Source organism: Pyxicephalus adspersus, chromosome 4 (assembly GCF_032062135.1).
Source record: "Pyxicephalus adspersus chromosome 4, UCB_Pads_2.0, whole genome shotgun sequence".
NCBI classification, from domain to species: domain Eukaryota; kingdom Metazoa; phylum Chordata; class Amphibia; order Anura; family Pyxicephalidae; genus Pyxicephalus; species Pyxicephalus adspersus.
The window spans coordinates 148010310-148026078 of record NC_092861.1 but is presented as its reverse complement, the minus strand read 5'-3'; the positions used below and the strand labels follow the sequence as shown (position 1 = coordinate 148026078).

Sequence of the window (15769 nt, the reverse complement as noted above, 5' to 3'; positions counted from 1 at the left end):
ATTGTTATTAAACAGGATTTATATAGCACCAACATATTATGAAGTGCTGTACATTAAATAGGTGTTGCAAATGACAGACAGTGACAAAGGAGGAGGAGAGGACCCTGCCCCGAAGAGCTTACAATCTAAGAGGTAGAGGAAGTATCACACAATAGGAGGGGGATGATCCAAGAGAGATCTGCACCAACTATTATACTTGCACACCATTAGTCTGTTAATAGGACAAAATATTATCCTTCATTACAGGAAAAAATTTCTCTTTAATTAAGCGCTCTTCCTTATTTTTTTCTTAGGTGCGTCCACTGAACACAGAAGGCTCTCTCAATCTTTTGGGATTGGAAACTGTACGGTTAATCTATTTCAAAAATAAAATGGCCGGTAAGCGGATTAAATTGGTCATTATTAAGCAGAAATACCAGGGGGGGGGTATTTTTAAATTTTAAAAGAGTTGCTAGTTGTACAGTCTTGAAGGGGTTACCATTTAAATTTTAAAAGAGTTGCTAGTTGTACAGTCTTGAAGGGGTTAATCTGAAAGCGGTATAATAGTCATAAAGGGTTTATTCAGATGGAAGTAGTACAGCCATGAAGGAGTTACCCAGGAGCTGCAGGTAACAATGCCAAAATCACTAGAATGATTCCTTTGTATTCCCAGAGGGGGATGAGCTGGTGGTTCCTGAAACGTCAGACAACAGCCGGAAACAAATGGTGAGGAATATCAACAATAAACGGAGGTACTCCTTCCGTGTCCCAGAGGAGGAGAGGATGCAGCAGAGGAGGTAATCGCTCACAGTGTTCAGTCTGTTTCAAAGTTGAGAACCTGGAACCAGTTCTAGTATTTCCATACAGATAAATACAGCATTAGTGGTCCTGCCAAGCAATGGAACAGGGAAGGGTTTATGGGCTAATCATGGTGCCCCCTGTGTCCATCATCCTGACCTGGTCCACCCAACTGATCAGCAACAAATATGTAGATCTCGAAGTTTCGGGAGCTTTCTGATTTGGATATTTGTTCCAGGTCAGTTCTTCAGAGTTTACCAAAGACAACTGTAATCCAGATAGCTAGCAATATGGACGGCATCAGTTGCTAGCTATCTATTTTTATCTCTTTGTTTTCACATGCCCAGCAGTTAGAGGGTGATGACACCAAAAGAAGAAGTGGGGGAGTAAAAAGGGGTGCACAGAGGAAACAAAGCCACTTCTTCCCTTAATGCAAGTACTGAAATGTTCCTGCTCACGGAAATGCTCACGGTTCCCAACGCTTGTTGTGGGCTGAAAGCATTTTTGTGGACTGAGAGGTGACAGTTCTGCTCCGTTTTCTCTTTCCAGACTACTGGGGGGGGGGGGGGAGGTGGAGTGTGAGTGTGTTTGGTCTGTGCAGTGCTAAATGCAATGAATGATTATTGGATATTGTAAGTTGTGCCACATTTGTGTTATCTCAGTCACTTCATTTTTCATTCATCTTCTGTCCTCAAGGGAGATGTTACGAGACCCAGAGATGAGAAACAAACTGATTTCCAACCCCACAAACTTCAACCACATAGCACACATGGGGCCCGGTGACGGCATCCAGATCCTGAAAGATCTTCCTATGGTGAGAGACCGCCTAGTGGTGAACTGGGGAATGACAGCTGTATAGTACAGAGCCCATCTATGTGTACTTATATTGAAGAGATCAGCTCCTGTACAATGGAGCTTACACTCTATTGTCCTTACCAGCCACACACAGTTAAGGCTACAGGTATCTAAAGCCAAACCAAAGCTTTTATTACACATGCTAAAAATAAAAAAAATGAAGGTTGTGAATGGCTATAGACCCTTCCAACCCTCCTCCCCTCTATTTAAAGTGATCCAATAAGCTCATAATAAAAAAGTGACTCAGCTGCCTTGGTCCTGTATTAGTACAGTTTTAGGTGGAGTTGGTTTTTTAACATTTATTAGTGTACACATTCTCCTTTCTTTGGTCATTTATACAAGAGGCATGTTTTTTCTTTGTGAAATATTGGTGAGTTTGTGTATTTCTTCCAGATTTGTCCAGTATAAAGCTGTGCCTCTGTGCAGGAGCTTCCTGTAATACAGAACGGTCACACTGCTTGTGCAGGGAGACTGGTCTTGTATCCGCCCCCTTTGTAGTTTTCAGCAGGAAGCCTGTAGTAGGTGGAGCTCCTGGGTCCCTCCCACAGCTCTGCTTTGTATTAGGCAGTACAGCAATCCTGTCACTGCAACTTTTATAAGATCATATCTGGGTTTGCAATTCCAATTTGGGTACCAAGTGGAGTTATCATTATGGGTATTGTGGAATTTTTGTTAACTTTTTTGCCAATCTTAATGAAAATATTGTGCAGAATCAGATTATTTCTCACTGATGTTACTGAATTAAATAACAATGATGAACAGTGGGATTTTCTTAGGTCATCCCATACAATGTACAGTATACTTGGGGTCTGCAGAACCTTAGGTGTAATTCTTAAAGTAACCATTAGGTGGAGTATGGATTAAGTGCAATGGTTCTATAGGATAGTTAGAGAATTGTGTGGCTGCCATTCCTGGCCTCTCCCAAAAATGTGACTTGATTGGCTGTTGTGCTGATCCATTCAGTTCACCTCTTCTTTATATCCTGTTTTGGAACAAGTATGCAAATTATGAGTTTGGACATTGTCTTATATTGGGTCAAGGTGTCTCATGGAGCCAGAAAAATAGCTACTTCAGTAGAATTATGGCATTAGCAACACTAATATTATTCTTAGTACATATTACCTTTAAGCAGCTTTGTTACTGTCCATTTTAAAATGTATTATTGAAGCTTGCCCATCACCAATACTCACCAAATCTGCTAATGGGGGTCTCGGTAAGACCTTGGTAACATGGGCTTTACTTGTCTAAGATTAGTGTGTACTATAAAATTTTGCAAAGCATTCAGAAGTTTGATTAAGCTTTGATGAAGCATTCACTCCGTTAAAGACACCAGATCAAGTGTATACGGCCAAAGGACACGTGTAGTCTTTTAAGTAGTTCTAATTCCCCCACTCGACGCAGCACCCAGATCTAACCAACACACAACCCAAACCCGCCAACACCTGCCAGCATTTCCCGGGACTCTAAAATGATAATCAGAAATTACTGCGCTATTAAAACTGTTTCTGTAGAAAAAAAATCAGGCTGTCTGACCTCTTCTTCAGATAAGAGATACAAAGTAACATTATTGTTACTTTTGTATTTACTTTGTTTCTTTGATCTACTTATCCTCAAAAAGATGAATTTAGTTCTTTATGTAATCTAGACCAGTAAAAAAAAACTAAACTAATAACCCCTAAATAACCCTAATTTACCTTAATTAATATTCCTATTTTTCTAACTATTAAAACCAATATTATCTTTTATGGGGGGCACGTGGCAAAAAAAGAAAAACCTTAGAATTGTTAATCCACATTTTAGTGTCATTTGGTGTAAATTTAATTAATTATAGAAATGTATGATTTTTTTTTTAGCCACATGCATTAGGGATATGCAAATCTATGCAAATGGAATTATAGGGACTAAATTAACCCAAATTTTTGAACATCAGGAAAAAGGAACGTATTAATATATTAAAAAATATTACACATTTTTACTTTAGTGCCCCACTATATTGCAAGACGCATTAGAGAGAGACCCTAGGAAGTGTTTCTGTCCATGTATGTTCATTAAACTCCAAGCAGGTATGTGTTGCAAGGCTTCAGATTGTTTTCTGCTATAGGAGATGGGAGCTGATGGGCCCAAGATCGGAGTGTGCCCAATATTGGTTTCATGGGCTGCTGGGAGCAGACAGAACAACATCATTGTTTCTGCTTCTTTACAGGAATTTGAATCCTAAGCTGAGTTTTTTTTTAAACTCCCCTCCAAATGATATTGTAGTTATATTGGGACAGGTGGGAGCCCCACCATATTGCTTTGTCTGTCTCCATAGAAGGGTTTTGCAGGCCTCAATGTTACCGCTCCCTCATGGGACGTCCTTTGTCAGGGAAATGGTTTGCTGTTTCCCTGTGCTGATTGTGTCTTCCTTTCTGTCTCTTTATCAGCCTAGGTCCCCTTATCCATCCCCCCTCCGCCATCACTCCAGCCTGATCTCCACTCCGAGCAACTTTGAGCACGTCTATCACATGACTGTAAACTCTGCTGAAAACTTCCTGTCCTCCGAACCCGCACACCCCGCCTCTTCCTCCTACTCCTCCCCGTCTCTCAGTACTGCCCCCGCCAATCACAGGGTACGCACAGGCGAGCCCCTTCGCTGTACTAACCTGTGTGGTTTGCCTGGCTTCTCATCGGCACCGCTCCATGCTTCATGCCATTGTGCCTGCTCTGTCACCCAGCATCCCCGTCCGTCATCACCGCAGCTTATTCATTTAAAGGAAACCTCCACTGTGTCATCTATTGGGTCCACATCACTGGCAGGGCTTGCTGAATTTTACTTTTCCAAATTGTCATAAGATGCTATGTGGTCTTGTGTTTTCATGGTGCTTCAAATGAATCTGTGCTTTGCTTGTGCAGGGAGACATGTCAGGTTTGTTCACTGGAGTTCGATTTGCATTTGCAATGCTTTGTCTGCTTTCAAAAGTTTTGTTTATTATGTTCTAATAGTGAGGAGAGAACAGAAAGAGGTCGGGTATTTAGATTTGGGTTTTATGCCAGCTTTGTTCTAATTATATATTTACATTACAGCAAAGAGAAGAGACATAGAAGGGTTTTTTTGGCATACAATTTAAAGCATGTTTACTTTAGCAGTGATACTTAAATTGGTATTAGTGTTCATATAAATAATAGTAGTCATCACCCAAATATTATTCAATAGTTCAAACATTTTAGTGGTCACACGTGATACCATTGTCTCTGTTTCTGACCCTTTTTCGCCTGTAGGCTTCTACAGGGGACCTACAGACTGGCTGACAAGCTTTCAGTGGACAAACACACTTTACACTGTGCACACTTTATTCTCTAACTTGACATCTTAAATGAAAAAAATCACTGCCTGTTTTCTGCACATAGGGAACTACTAATTCATCTTAATACAGAATACTCTCCTTATACTTCATACCCCATGGTACTTTATGTCACCAAAACATTCTTTCTTTTCTTCAAATTAACCTGCCTGTTAAATCGAACCAAGTGATTTCCATCCAAATTGAAAGTCTCGAAGTCCCCTGAAAAAGCCTACCAGCGAAACGCGTCAGTACAGAAATGCCCACTAAAAAGTTTGAATTATTGAATAATAATTGGGTTAAGACTACCATTATTTATATAAACACTAATACAAATTTATGTACCATTGCTACTCTCTCGGTCTCAAGTAAACATGCTTTAAATTGTTTGCCAAAAAGCCCTTCTATGTCTCTTCCTCACATGTGGCAGGTACAGGATAGTTGCACAACCTGCTAGCCACTCTTTATCATTAAAATGAATGCAATTGTTTGATGACAGAGTGCTGGCAGTTAACAGGCGTTTCAATAGATCTGTGTCCCTAATGATTGTTGCTGGAAAAGATCGTTAGTGATTGTTTTCAGCATCAGTAAAATTAGTGATGTACAGACAACGCTGTTCTACGGCTTAGGGGGAGTACGGGCATGAGGCGTAATACTGCGTCCTTCCCAATAGGAAACCAGCAAATATACCTATTGGCCATTCAGGGATTTAGCAGGACAGATCACTAAACAACATGACTGGACTGCTGTACAGATGTTAGATTTTCACATGGAGGAACAATGAACATTTGCCTTGGATATTGCCTTTGCCTGCTTTGTGCAGCATCTGGCAATTGGTTGTCCATTCAAGCCCCTGCCGGAACAAAAGCCTCAGCCTGTCAATCACTATGGACCCACATGGGTGGAGGTGACTTATTTTACTGCACAGCTATACAGCCGTCCATGTGAAGAAAAACCCAACTTCCATTGTGGTTAAAGTGTATGTAAAGCCAGTTTTTTTTTTTGGCTCATGTAGAAGGACACTTATTTGTTAATTTTAAAGTTTTATTTTAATATAGGGTTAATCAGGGCTGTCCAACTTCATTCCTCCACTGCCGGGCATTCTTTAGAATTCCTCTGACAGCAGTAAATTTAGTAAAAGGTTTTGTGCTGTATATATGAAAATCCTGGCCTGTATGTGGCCCTTAAGGCCTCGAGCAGGGCCTCCTGGGTTATATTCAAGAATTTTCATGTGTTTTGTGGGTTTAACATGGTACATAGATTTATTCTAGAAGCCAATTGGGGGCATCTGTGAGCATTCACCATCTCTATTTGAACTGGTTACCATTTCCAAAATTCTACACTTGTCACCAGAAGAAGCAACAGCTGAGTGGCTCCTTTTTTTGGAAGCATCTTCTTGTGTGTCAAAGAGCTATACACACAGATAAAATACTCCTATAGCTTTTTTATCTTCCATAGAATTAGTATTGACTGTCCAGACCTAAAATATATACAGACCTCTCCCATAGCACAGCCCCATCTAGCATTGCAAGACTAACTTTCCTTTGCTGCAGTTCAGTAATATTTTTGGGTCTTTTCCCTTGCCTGGCCTGTGATTAAACTATGAAAGGTGAAGCAGCAGACTAATAAACTCTTCTCTCTTCTCGTTTGAGCATGTCCTTTGTTAGCACATCATCAGCATGTTTCTCATTTCAGCAATGAAACACAGCTGTCTGGCTCCTTGTGCATTGCATAGCTGCCTGGAGTTCCGCTTTAAAGGTCCATGAGTTCAACCTACAAACCTCTTCAACCATCCTGACCTGGAAACCAATATCCACAGCTCTCCCTGTTTCCATTATTTTGTCACATTGCACTCAGAAATCCCATCGCCTACATTTGTGCCCATTGTGTTGCGCTGTGTTTGAGTGAAGCATCATTGTGGGGTTTTGCTGTCAACATATTGTTGGAGGGGAAGCTGCAGGCTCAGGTCTTGTTATCGTCTGCAGCATTTCTGTGCCGCTTTGGTTATAAAGCTGTTATCCGTTGTTTGTCTCTTTGTGGTGCTCTCTGGCAAAGCATATTGACTTGTTTTCCCTTCTGCCGCATACAGAATCCCCGGGCCCAGGACAGTCGGACGATGTTCAGTGGTTCTGTCAGTATTCCGTCAATCACCAAGTCGCGTGGGGAGCCCGGCCGGTCAATGAGCGCCAGTAGTGGCCTCGCTGCAAGTAAGTATTGACTGCCCCCCAGCTAATGATGGGCCAGTTTGGAAAATACTTTGCTGATATCTGCCCCCCCCCGGCCGAGCCAAGTCCTCCTAAATTTATGTTGAGGTTACGGTCAGGATTCTATGCATGACGCTTAAGTTCCTTTACAACAAAGTGGTCTCACAATCTTTATGGAGCTGGCATTCTACATGGGGGCACAGTCATGGTGGAACAGAAAAGGGTCTTCCCCAAATTGTTATCACAAGGTTGGAAGTGCACAACTGCCAAAATTATCTTTGCATGGTATAACATTACTAGTACCTTTCACTGGGGAAATCTGAACGCCATCATTTGCAAGAGAGCCTACATACATTTGGCCATGTAGTATACTTTAGGAGATCCTAGGGCAAGTCAGATAAATGAGAATGCTCTCCTGATACAATGGGGTATTATATTATAAATGTTCAAATTCTTTGTGAATGTCTGTGAATTGTAATAATAGGAAAATGTGCTTTATTCCTTATCTCTTCTAGGGTCGTCACAAAACGGTAGTGCTCTACGGCGAGAATTCTCGGGAGGGAGTTATGGGGTGAAGCGGCAACCTATGACGTCGCCATCTGATGGGTCTCTATCTTCTGGAGGACATGACCAAGGGAGTGACACTCCAGCTCGGGAATATGAAAGAGAGGTGAGAAATCACAGACTTTTCTATCCTCAAAACTTTGGTAGGGTTCCAAATCTTTCCCCTCTTTCAAGAATATAGAAAACAATTACCTTCAAAGCTGAGTAGAGTAGGGAGTAGAGAATGTTCGTTAATGGGCCCACAATAGTAATAAAATAATGGCAGAGGTTCTGACCCTTTCCTACTCTATCATTATTATCATTATTATTTTACTTTTGTGATTTTTCTTTTTGTTTGCTTGAAACAGACAAAAAACTTTGACTTGGGAAGAAGTACGTTTTAAAATTGCTGCAGAGCTACTTTTGACCACTAGGCGGGGTAATTTACAGAAAGTTTATTATTCACTCACTGTACATTTCACACACTGTGCTGCCTTTCACTGATCGCGTCTCTGCAAATTCACCCTATGTCAAGTTTAAAGTATTCACCCTATGTCAAGTACACCTGGTCCTCCCGACTCTGTAGAACCATCTGATTTTTTCAACCCTAGTGCACTTGGGCTTACAGACCCTGTAGAACCCTCTGATAGTACCAACCTGAGTACACCTGGTCCTCCAGACCCTAAAAAACCCTCTAACAGCAGAAGCCTGTGTATATCCGGTCCTCCCGAGTCTGTAGAACCATCTGATTTTCACAACCTTAGTGCACTTGGGCTTACAGACCCTGTAGAACCCTCCGATAGTACTAACCTGAGTACACCTGGTCCTCTTGGTTCTGTAGAACCCTGTGATAAGGCAAGCCAAAGTGTACCTGGTCCTCAAGGTCCCATAGAACCCTATGATAGTAGAAACTTGATTACACCTGGTCATCTACAGCCTGTAGAACCTTCTGATGGTGGTAACCAGAGCACCCACCGTCCTCCTGGCACTGTGAAACCCTCTACTGAAGAAAACTGAATAGACTTAGCATTCTTAGCATTCTTATCTAGAACATTCTGATATAGAAAATGTAGAGTACACCAGGTCCTTCTGGTAGCGCAGAACCTTCTGGTAGTGAAAACCTAGTTTCTTTGGGAAGCTAGTGATACTACAGGCCATTTTTGCCTGAATAAAATAACATTTGTTTTGTTCCTGTTTAACTTTAAGTACAAGTTGCATGACCACTTCATTGTTTCTGAAGACCTCAATGGCCAACTGCACCATTCTGGATGTTCATTTGGCCATTGAAGTATAAAGGAATGATTTTGCATGGTGCCACCCACTGTCTTCAAATGATGCTTAATCCACATGATGGGATAAGATGTAAGTACCTTCTATTATGACCCCATTAAGCTATGCATGGATTTGGTTAGTTGGTCCCTTCTCCAAAACCATGTTGGTGACTTATTAGACAGAATGTAAAATTCACTGATTGGTTCTTTGCGCGTCTTCTAGCGTTGCTTTCCAACCTCTTCATTTCTTGTTGCTTAGCAGGACTCGGACTCGCCAAGGCATTCAAAGGCCTCCAACAGCTCTAACCTCAGCAGCCCCCCAAGCCCGGTGTCCCCTCACAAGACCAAGAGCAGTTCCTTAGAGAGTTCGGACCATGTCAGCTGGGACGCATGAACTTCACGCCCCTCACCGCTGCCTAAAAAGAGCCACCTAAACTCCAGCTTGTCTAGGACCAGCGTGGAGGGGCCCCCCGACATCTTAAACAGCCCAACAACGCAGCACCGCGATGCCTGGGACTCGTAAGGAGGCAGCTTGTTGCAGAACGGACCTTATAGCTCGTAGAATCGGTTACTTTTCAAGCGGTTTACAACGTGGCTTCTTCGCCATAAAATCCATAAGCCACAATGAAAGGCGGCAACAAGCTCCAAAAATGGTGCACACAGGAAACAACCATTTTAGGGGAGAACGGTGGGGAATTGTGGGGTGAGAAGGGGTTGGAGGGGGGAATCCACTGCCGCCCCAGTAGCAGCTCTCAGAATTGAGGAATCAGCACTGTGTCACCTATTTCCCACATGGGACCTCACATCAGCTGCGTGACCAGACATTGAATGTTACCCCTGCTGTCTGCTCATCAAACCACCCCACCCTCCTTTGCGTCACCAATAACATATTTTACTATGAAAGAGTTTAATCTAAATAGTACATGGCATATGTATATATAAGGATGATGTATTCCTCTGAGAGTAGAGCATATTTAAAAAGAAAAAAAAGAGATTCTGTAATTTTAATGACGGATTGTTTGCGTTCATGATTGCTATTGGACAAGCCAGCTTAACGGAACACTTACTGTACAATCACACCTTTTTATTTTTAAGGTTTAAGTCACATGGTCGCTCATAGGTCATTTATACTCCATTTTGCCGTAATACCTTCAGGTGGGTCTGGGTTGGTGTCCGTGTTAAAGGGGGTTACACTTTCAGTTAGGACAGTGGAGGTTCCTGCTGTTGTCCACTAGGGGTCCTTCTTGCAGTCTGAGAAATCCCAAAGTGCGGATACTTCTTCAGAAATCTGTGCTTGGCTTCTCCGGAAAGTGGGAGAGTCGTCCACAAATTTGAAAGACCGTGGCAAAGTTCCCATAGAGTGAACCTGCCAGCTATGTTTAACTGTAAGTCCTATAGGATAGCAGAAAAAAAACATTTGGTGTGCCTGTCTGATTCTGGTTTCACTTTGACTTTTCTGACTTTGGAACAAAGCCACGCCTACCTGTCATCTCTCTTTTCAATGACAGTGCCCCTATTGTTCACAAAAGGTATTTTCATTGAACAGTGGAATTGATGGGTTAGCGGAGCCGAGTTCTGGTCCTACTACATGAACCATGGTTCACAGTTTTGGGTACTGACCGGTGTTTGTTTAAAGCACGTAATGATTTTAAAGCTGTCCTTACAGCTTAAAACAAGCTAACGGGTAGCACCCCTCCCCCCCCCATTTGGCATTTAAACATGGAACTCTTAAGAGGGCTGCAGTTCCAGGTGGACTTCAAATTTCTCAGGAAATTATATTTTTCAGTGCTGTACCCACACCAATCATTTCAGATCACCCACATTTATTGATTGTCTGCTGCTTTCTGCTGTCAGATCAGCAAAAGTTGTGCTTTTTTCCCAGGTGAACACTTTCAATTAGTCTGGTTAGATGAAAGATTGTACGACTTCCCTGTATGTCATGAGAAAAGAAAAGTCGGGAGTGATATCTCAATAGGATTTTTCTTTATGTGCAGTACCTATTTATTAACTGCAGGGGTCACTCCAGGCTTTGTTTGCAATAGTTCACCCGCTGGATGTCTTTTATAGAGGTGGAAATAGTGACCTCTACTGGACAGTAAATTAAAGTGTTTACATATTTGGGGCAAAGTCTGCCTTGTATACTAAGTTATGGTAATTGCAGACAAAATGAATTACCCTCCTGGTCTTTATATCTCATGAATGAATATCAACATAGGAAGTGGCATAGGGCCCGCTAAATGTCCAAGGGGCCCTGCTAAAATCTTTATGCCCCTGCATTAAACCAGAGAGCTATCACAATTTGTCTAAACTGTGCACCTGAATGTCACAGGGTAGGATGTACTTGCAGGCAGTTGTTGCCTGGCGGTGCAAAAAATGTGGGTGGTGGGGTGGGGGTGCAAAGCTGCTACCTTACCTAGCCCCATTCTGCCTTAATCTATCTCTTCTTAGAGGTGTGAAATATTTACCCCTATGTACCCCCAACCCCCCCGTCCCCATGGGCTCACCTGCAGCTCTATCTTCATTAAAGATAAATAACAGTGGGGTAATTTGTTCCATTGGTGTCTACTGAAAATGATCGGTTTTGGTTGGACTTTTGAACCCCTTGTGCAGTTTTCCTTTTGATGCATCAAAAGCAGTTTTCAGAATGACACAATCCCTGAAATAGGATTTGCGTCGAAATCTAATATTCTCACGCTGTGTTTTGTACCCATTTCACGGTTTCTGGTAACACTACAAACACTCGAGCAATGATACAATGTTTATTTAAAGAATAAGTGCACCTACAGCACAAAGAAAATCTTCAGCTCCTGTAATGTATTCAGGCAAAGCAAGCAAATCAAACCCTTCAGAGGCTTTCCTTCCTCCTGCTGGCCTATGTGAACCCCACCCCTGCTGTGGTCTGCTAGTTCAGATCCAAGAAAGTATCCCCGGCATCCCTGACAATATCTCAAATTGCCCAGTCCATGGTCTGCCTGTAGTACTCTGAGTCACACACTGTCCCATATACATTGATTATTGTTTTGAAAATGAATGATAAACTTAAAGATTTTTGATCAATTTTAATTATTTTATTAAAATATTTTTTGCCCCTTTTTTAAATAAAATGATATTTTAGATTTCTTCTCAAACCATTCTGAGCTTTGTGAGAAGAGTAGCTGCTCACTTTAGATGGCCTCTCTCTAATTGACGCTCCATAGAAGTATCGACCTTGCGATTGATTTCTGTCCAATCCAATTTTGGAGCATGCGACCATATGCTTAGATTCATGAATTGAGTGAAAGTATAGGGATCAATTTATTTTATTATTTGTTGATGACTAGCTTAGGGTGAATCTGTTTGTAATGTGTCAGATATCTGAAGGGATAAGCGCATACTACTCACCCGGAGGGATGCCGGGGATGCCTAAATAACAGGACGTTAAGACAACAGTGCCTCCCTTCCCACTCCTGGCCAAAGATTTCAGGGAGCATCCGACCTATGGATAAAATGCAGTAGGATCAGGGACTGCAGCTATTGGCTGATGGCTTATCAAAGCAGAATATTTTGGATGGCCCCTCCCCTTCTCAAATCCATATAAGTAGGTAAAAAAAAACCTACCTGTAAAGAATAATACTTACCTTATCCCGTCTTCAGCATAGCTGGCTGCGATGTCGCCGCCCTTCTGGTAAGATCCCTGTGAATGAAAAAGCAAAATGAAATCTCCGTCTTTGGTCCAATAGAACAGCTGCTTCCCATGAGATTCAGCTGCTTCGCATTCAAAAGGAATTTTCCTTTTGGGTTCCTTGAGGGTTGAGTATGTCATGTCACTTCGAATCTAGGTCTGAGGTAAGTATCATTCTAACTTTAATTAGGCAATTTTTTCACCTTCCTAAAGTAGATGATTGGGGGATGTGGGAGGGGCCCAGAGCAGATTTATTATTCTAGCAAAACGTCTGTTTTATGGTCAGATGAGCGAAAATTTATGTTTTAGTTTCACCTGCAATTATTCTTTAATCCTCAGTCGTCATTAAACCCCAATTTCATCTGCTTGGTGGCTGTGTGCACCAGGCGATCCCTGTGCCTATACCATACCAAACTCCTCCAAAATGTGTCCGCCACGCTGTTTTATTGTCGGTTTTAGGAATAAAAAAAAATATTGTAACCCACAAGGCCACCCCTCACCCTTTGCATGTAGGTCAATTTGTATTTTAAAGACATTGGCTTTTCTTTGTATTTATTTATTTATTTACAGTTTTCTGTCACCGTTTTTTGCCCCCTCACCAAAGTTCCCAACTCCTCCTCTTCCTCTCCTTCCTCCTCCCTTTCCTTCCTTTTCCCCTCCCCTTCCTGCCTCTTTCTGTCTTCTCTCCGCCCCTTCCTGCCTCTTCCTCTCTTCTCTCCGCCCCTTCCTGCCTCTTTCTCTCTTCTCTCCTCCCCTTCCTATCCTTTCTTTTCCCCTTCCTGTCTTCTCCCCTGCTCTTACTCCTTATGTTCCTCTCCTTTCTCCCTTCCTGCCTCTTCCCCGCCTTTTCCTCTCCTTCGTTCCTCATTATTCTCCTCTTCTTCCTCATCCTTCTCCTCTTCTTCTTCATCCCTCTCTTCCTCTTCCTGTCTTCTCCTCTCCTCTTACTCCTCATCTTCCTTCCTTCCTGCCTCTTCCCCCTCCCCTTCCTCATTTCCCTCCTCCCCTTGCTCCCTTCTCCCCTTCCTCTCCATCCTCCTACCCGCGTTGTATAAATCCACGTATTGTGCTTTGCGCAGTCTTTGCAAAATATTTTTTTCTTCCTTTTGTGTTTGTTACAATTGAGATGTCATTTTATCTGTTAATATAATATTTATAATCACTATGCTGGTATTTTATTTTTTATTTTTTGGTTTTTACAAGGAGTACTATATTAAAAAAAAGAAGGGGAGGGGGGGTTATAAAAAGGAAAAGTAATTTAAAAGCTAAAAAAAAAAATATAGAAAACGGACACCATGTATTTTCTTTTTTATGATATGTTTCATGCTGTATTGGTCGCTGTGTTACAGAGGATTGTGGGAGAAGAATGATTGATGTGATATTTTTGCGCGGGGGCGGAGTCACAGTTGCCTATACAGGTCACACAACTTGGTTTTCTTGATCACGATTAACGAGCATGATGTTTTGGCATAACAGATACAGTGTACATGGTAAAAGTTTTGGTTTTGGCAATAAAATATTCTAATTTCCTTGACAGGAGGAGGGGTGTCACTTTTCCTATTTGCACATCGGCGTCACGCATATTCAGCCGGGTTTCAGTAACTTTACAAGTCTTCATAAATTCTTGACACATCACCATATACAGCAAGATAACTTCATTAAAAAAAAATATTCTTGGACTTGTTAGTGACTTTGCCTAGGCAGCGATGATGTCATCAGTCTGCTGAAGGCAGGAGGAACTATTTTTCAGGTCAGCGCCCCCTACAGCTGGAAATTCCTCTGCAACTCCAAGATTGTGCATGGTTAGAGAAAACGTTGAAGTACACACTGATCAGCCAAAACCAGCTGCCTAATATTTTGTGGGCTCCCCCTTGTGTCACCAAAACAGCTCTGACCCGTCAAGACCTCTGAAGGTGTCCTGGGGTATTTGGCACCACGACATTGGGATCAGATCCTTTAAGCCATCCTTCTACCTATAGTTCATGTTTCTGCCATCTCTTCCTCAAGTAATTGAAGCAAATGCCAGCCATCCACATGATCTCTTCTTCCATTGCTCCATGGTGCGCTTCTGAAGATCACATGACCATTGCAGGCACTTTTAGTGGTGGACAGCAGGGGGCACCCTGACTAGTCTGTGGCTATGCAGCACCATGGACCTTGCTTTGTGTGTTTCCTTTATGTTTGGAATGAAGTTTTCAGCAATAAGTTCTCCAGTATTTCTCCACGGGGATCAGACCAGAGGGGCTAATCAATGTGAGGGCTGAACCTTGGGGATTGGACCAGACACCCCCCAATGGTAAAAGTCTTGGAAGTCCGTAGCTTGGTCACCAGTTCACCATTTGTCCTTCCTTGAACCCCTTTTGCTAACCACTGCAATAACTCTACATGACTTGCCATGACCCATCATCCAACCATCACAATTTGGCCCTAGATCTGATTGGTCACATGGTGCCTAATATACCCCCCTCCTTGTCAGGGGCCAGTGCACCCAAATCATCCATGAGATCATTTCACCTGTCAGGGGGTTTGATGCTTTGACCGATCAGGACAATAAAAATTTAGAAAATGTGATGCGATGAACCAGGCTGTCATTATTCTGTTTCTCAAGCATACATTCACTAAGGATTCACTGAACCTGGCCTTGCTTCCCCAGTTCTGCCCGAACCCCACATTCCATGACCGTCCAACCTTTAGGTTTGTAATATAGAGTGGCTGAATGTTGCAAATGATTGTCTTCACCGTTACATTTTGTCTGGGGGTTCTCTTCTAAAGGGTCTATTTATGTTTTCACCTAAGATTCACACATATATCACATTGGATTCAATTAGAAAAAAATCATATTTTCAAATTGAATCCAATAGAATCAAATGTGTAAATGTCTGGGTAAAAGTTGTGGTAATCTTGGGTGAAAACATGTTTCTAAACTTTAAAAAAATGTAAACACCCCGGATGCAGCATGTGTGTCCCAATGTTAGTATTCCCATCCATGACTCCTCCATCTAAGAAATAAGAAAGCTGCCATTGTGCGCACACAGCTGTTTTTGCTTATCTACTAGCTTCAGGAGTCAGTGACTCAGAACCAGCATGTAGGTGAGGGCTTCTGACTTTCCAGGTGTGCTTGATCACCCAGGTTCACCC

General features: G+C 42.2%; 1 protein-coding gene across 11 annotated transcripts in view; it reads left to right on the top strand.

The window, feature by feature from the left end:
• The window catches only part of CDC42BPA (CDC42 binding protein kinase alpha), a 142786-nt gene extending 128621 nt beyond the window's left edge, over positions 1 to 14165 (top strand). For 4 of the 11 annotated variants that reach the window (XM_072409950.1, XM_072409948.1, XM_072409949.1 and 1 more), the window contains 7 exons: positions 294 to 378; positions 653 to 776; positions 1474 to 1591; positions 4056 to 4241; positions 7042 to 7159; positions 7672 to 7826; positions 9230 to 14165. In XM_072409950.1, the coding sequence (XP_072266051.1) occupies positions 294 to 378; positions 653 to 776; positions 1474 to 1591; positions 4056 to 4241; positions 7042 to 7159; positions 7672 to 7826; positions 9230 to 9364 (921 nt within the window). In that variant the 3' untranslated portion in view covers positions 9365 to 14165. Of the gene's footprint in view, positions 1 to 293; positions 379 to 652; positions 777 to 1473; positions 1592 to 4055; positions 4242 to 7041; positions 7160 to 7671; positions 7827 to 8067; positions 9188 to 9229 lie in introns of those variants that run through there. The other 7 variants (XM_072409954.1, XM_072409947.1, XM_072409955.1 and 4 more) reach the window with 4 other exon arrangements.
• Positions 14166 to 15769: the final 1604 nt, after the last annotated feature.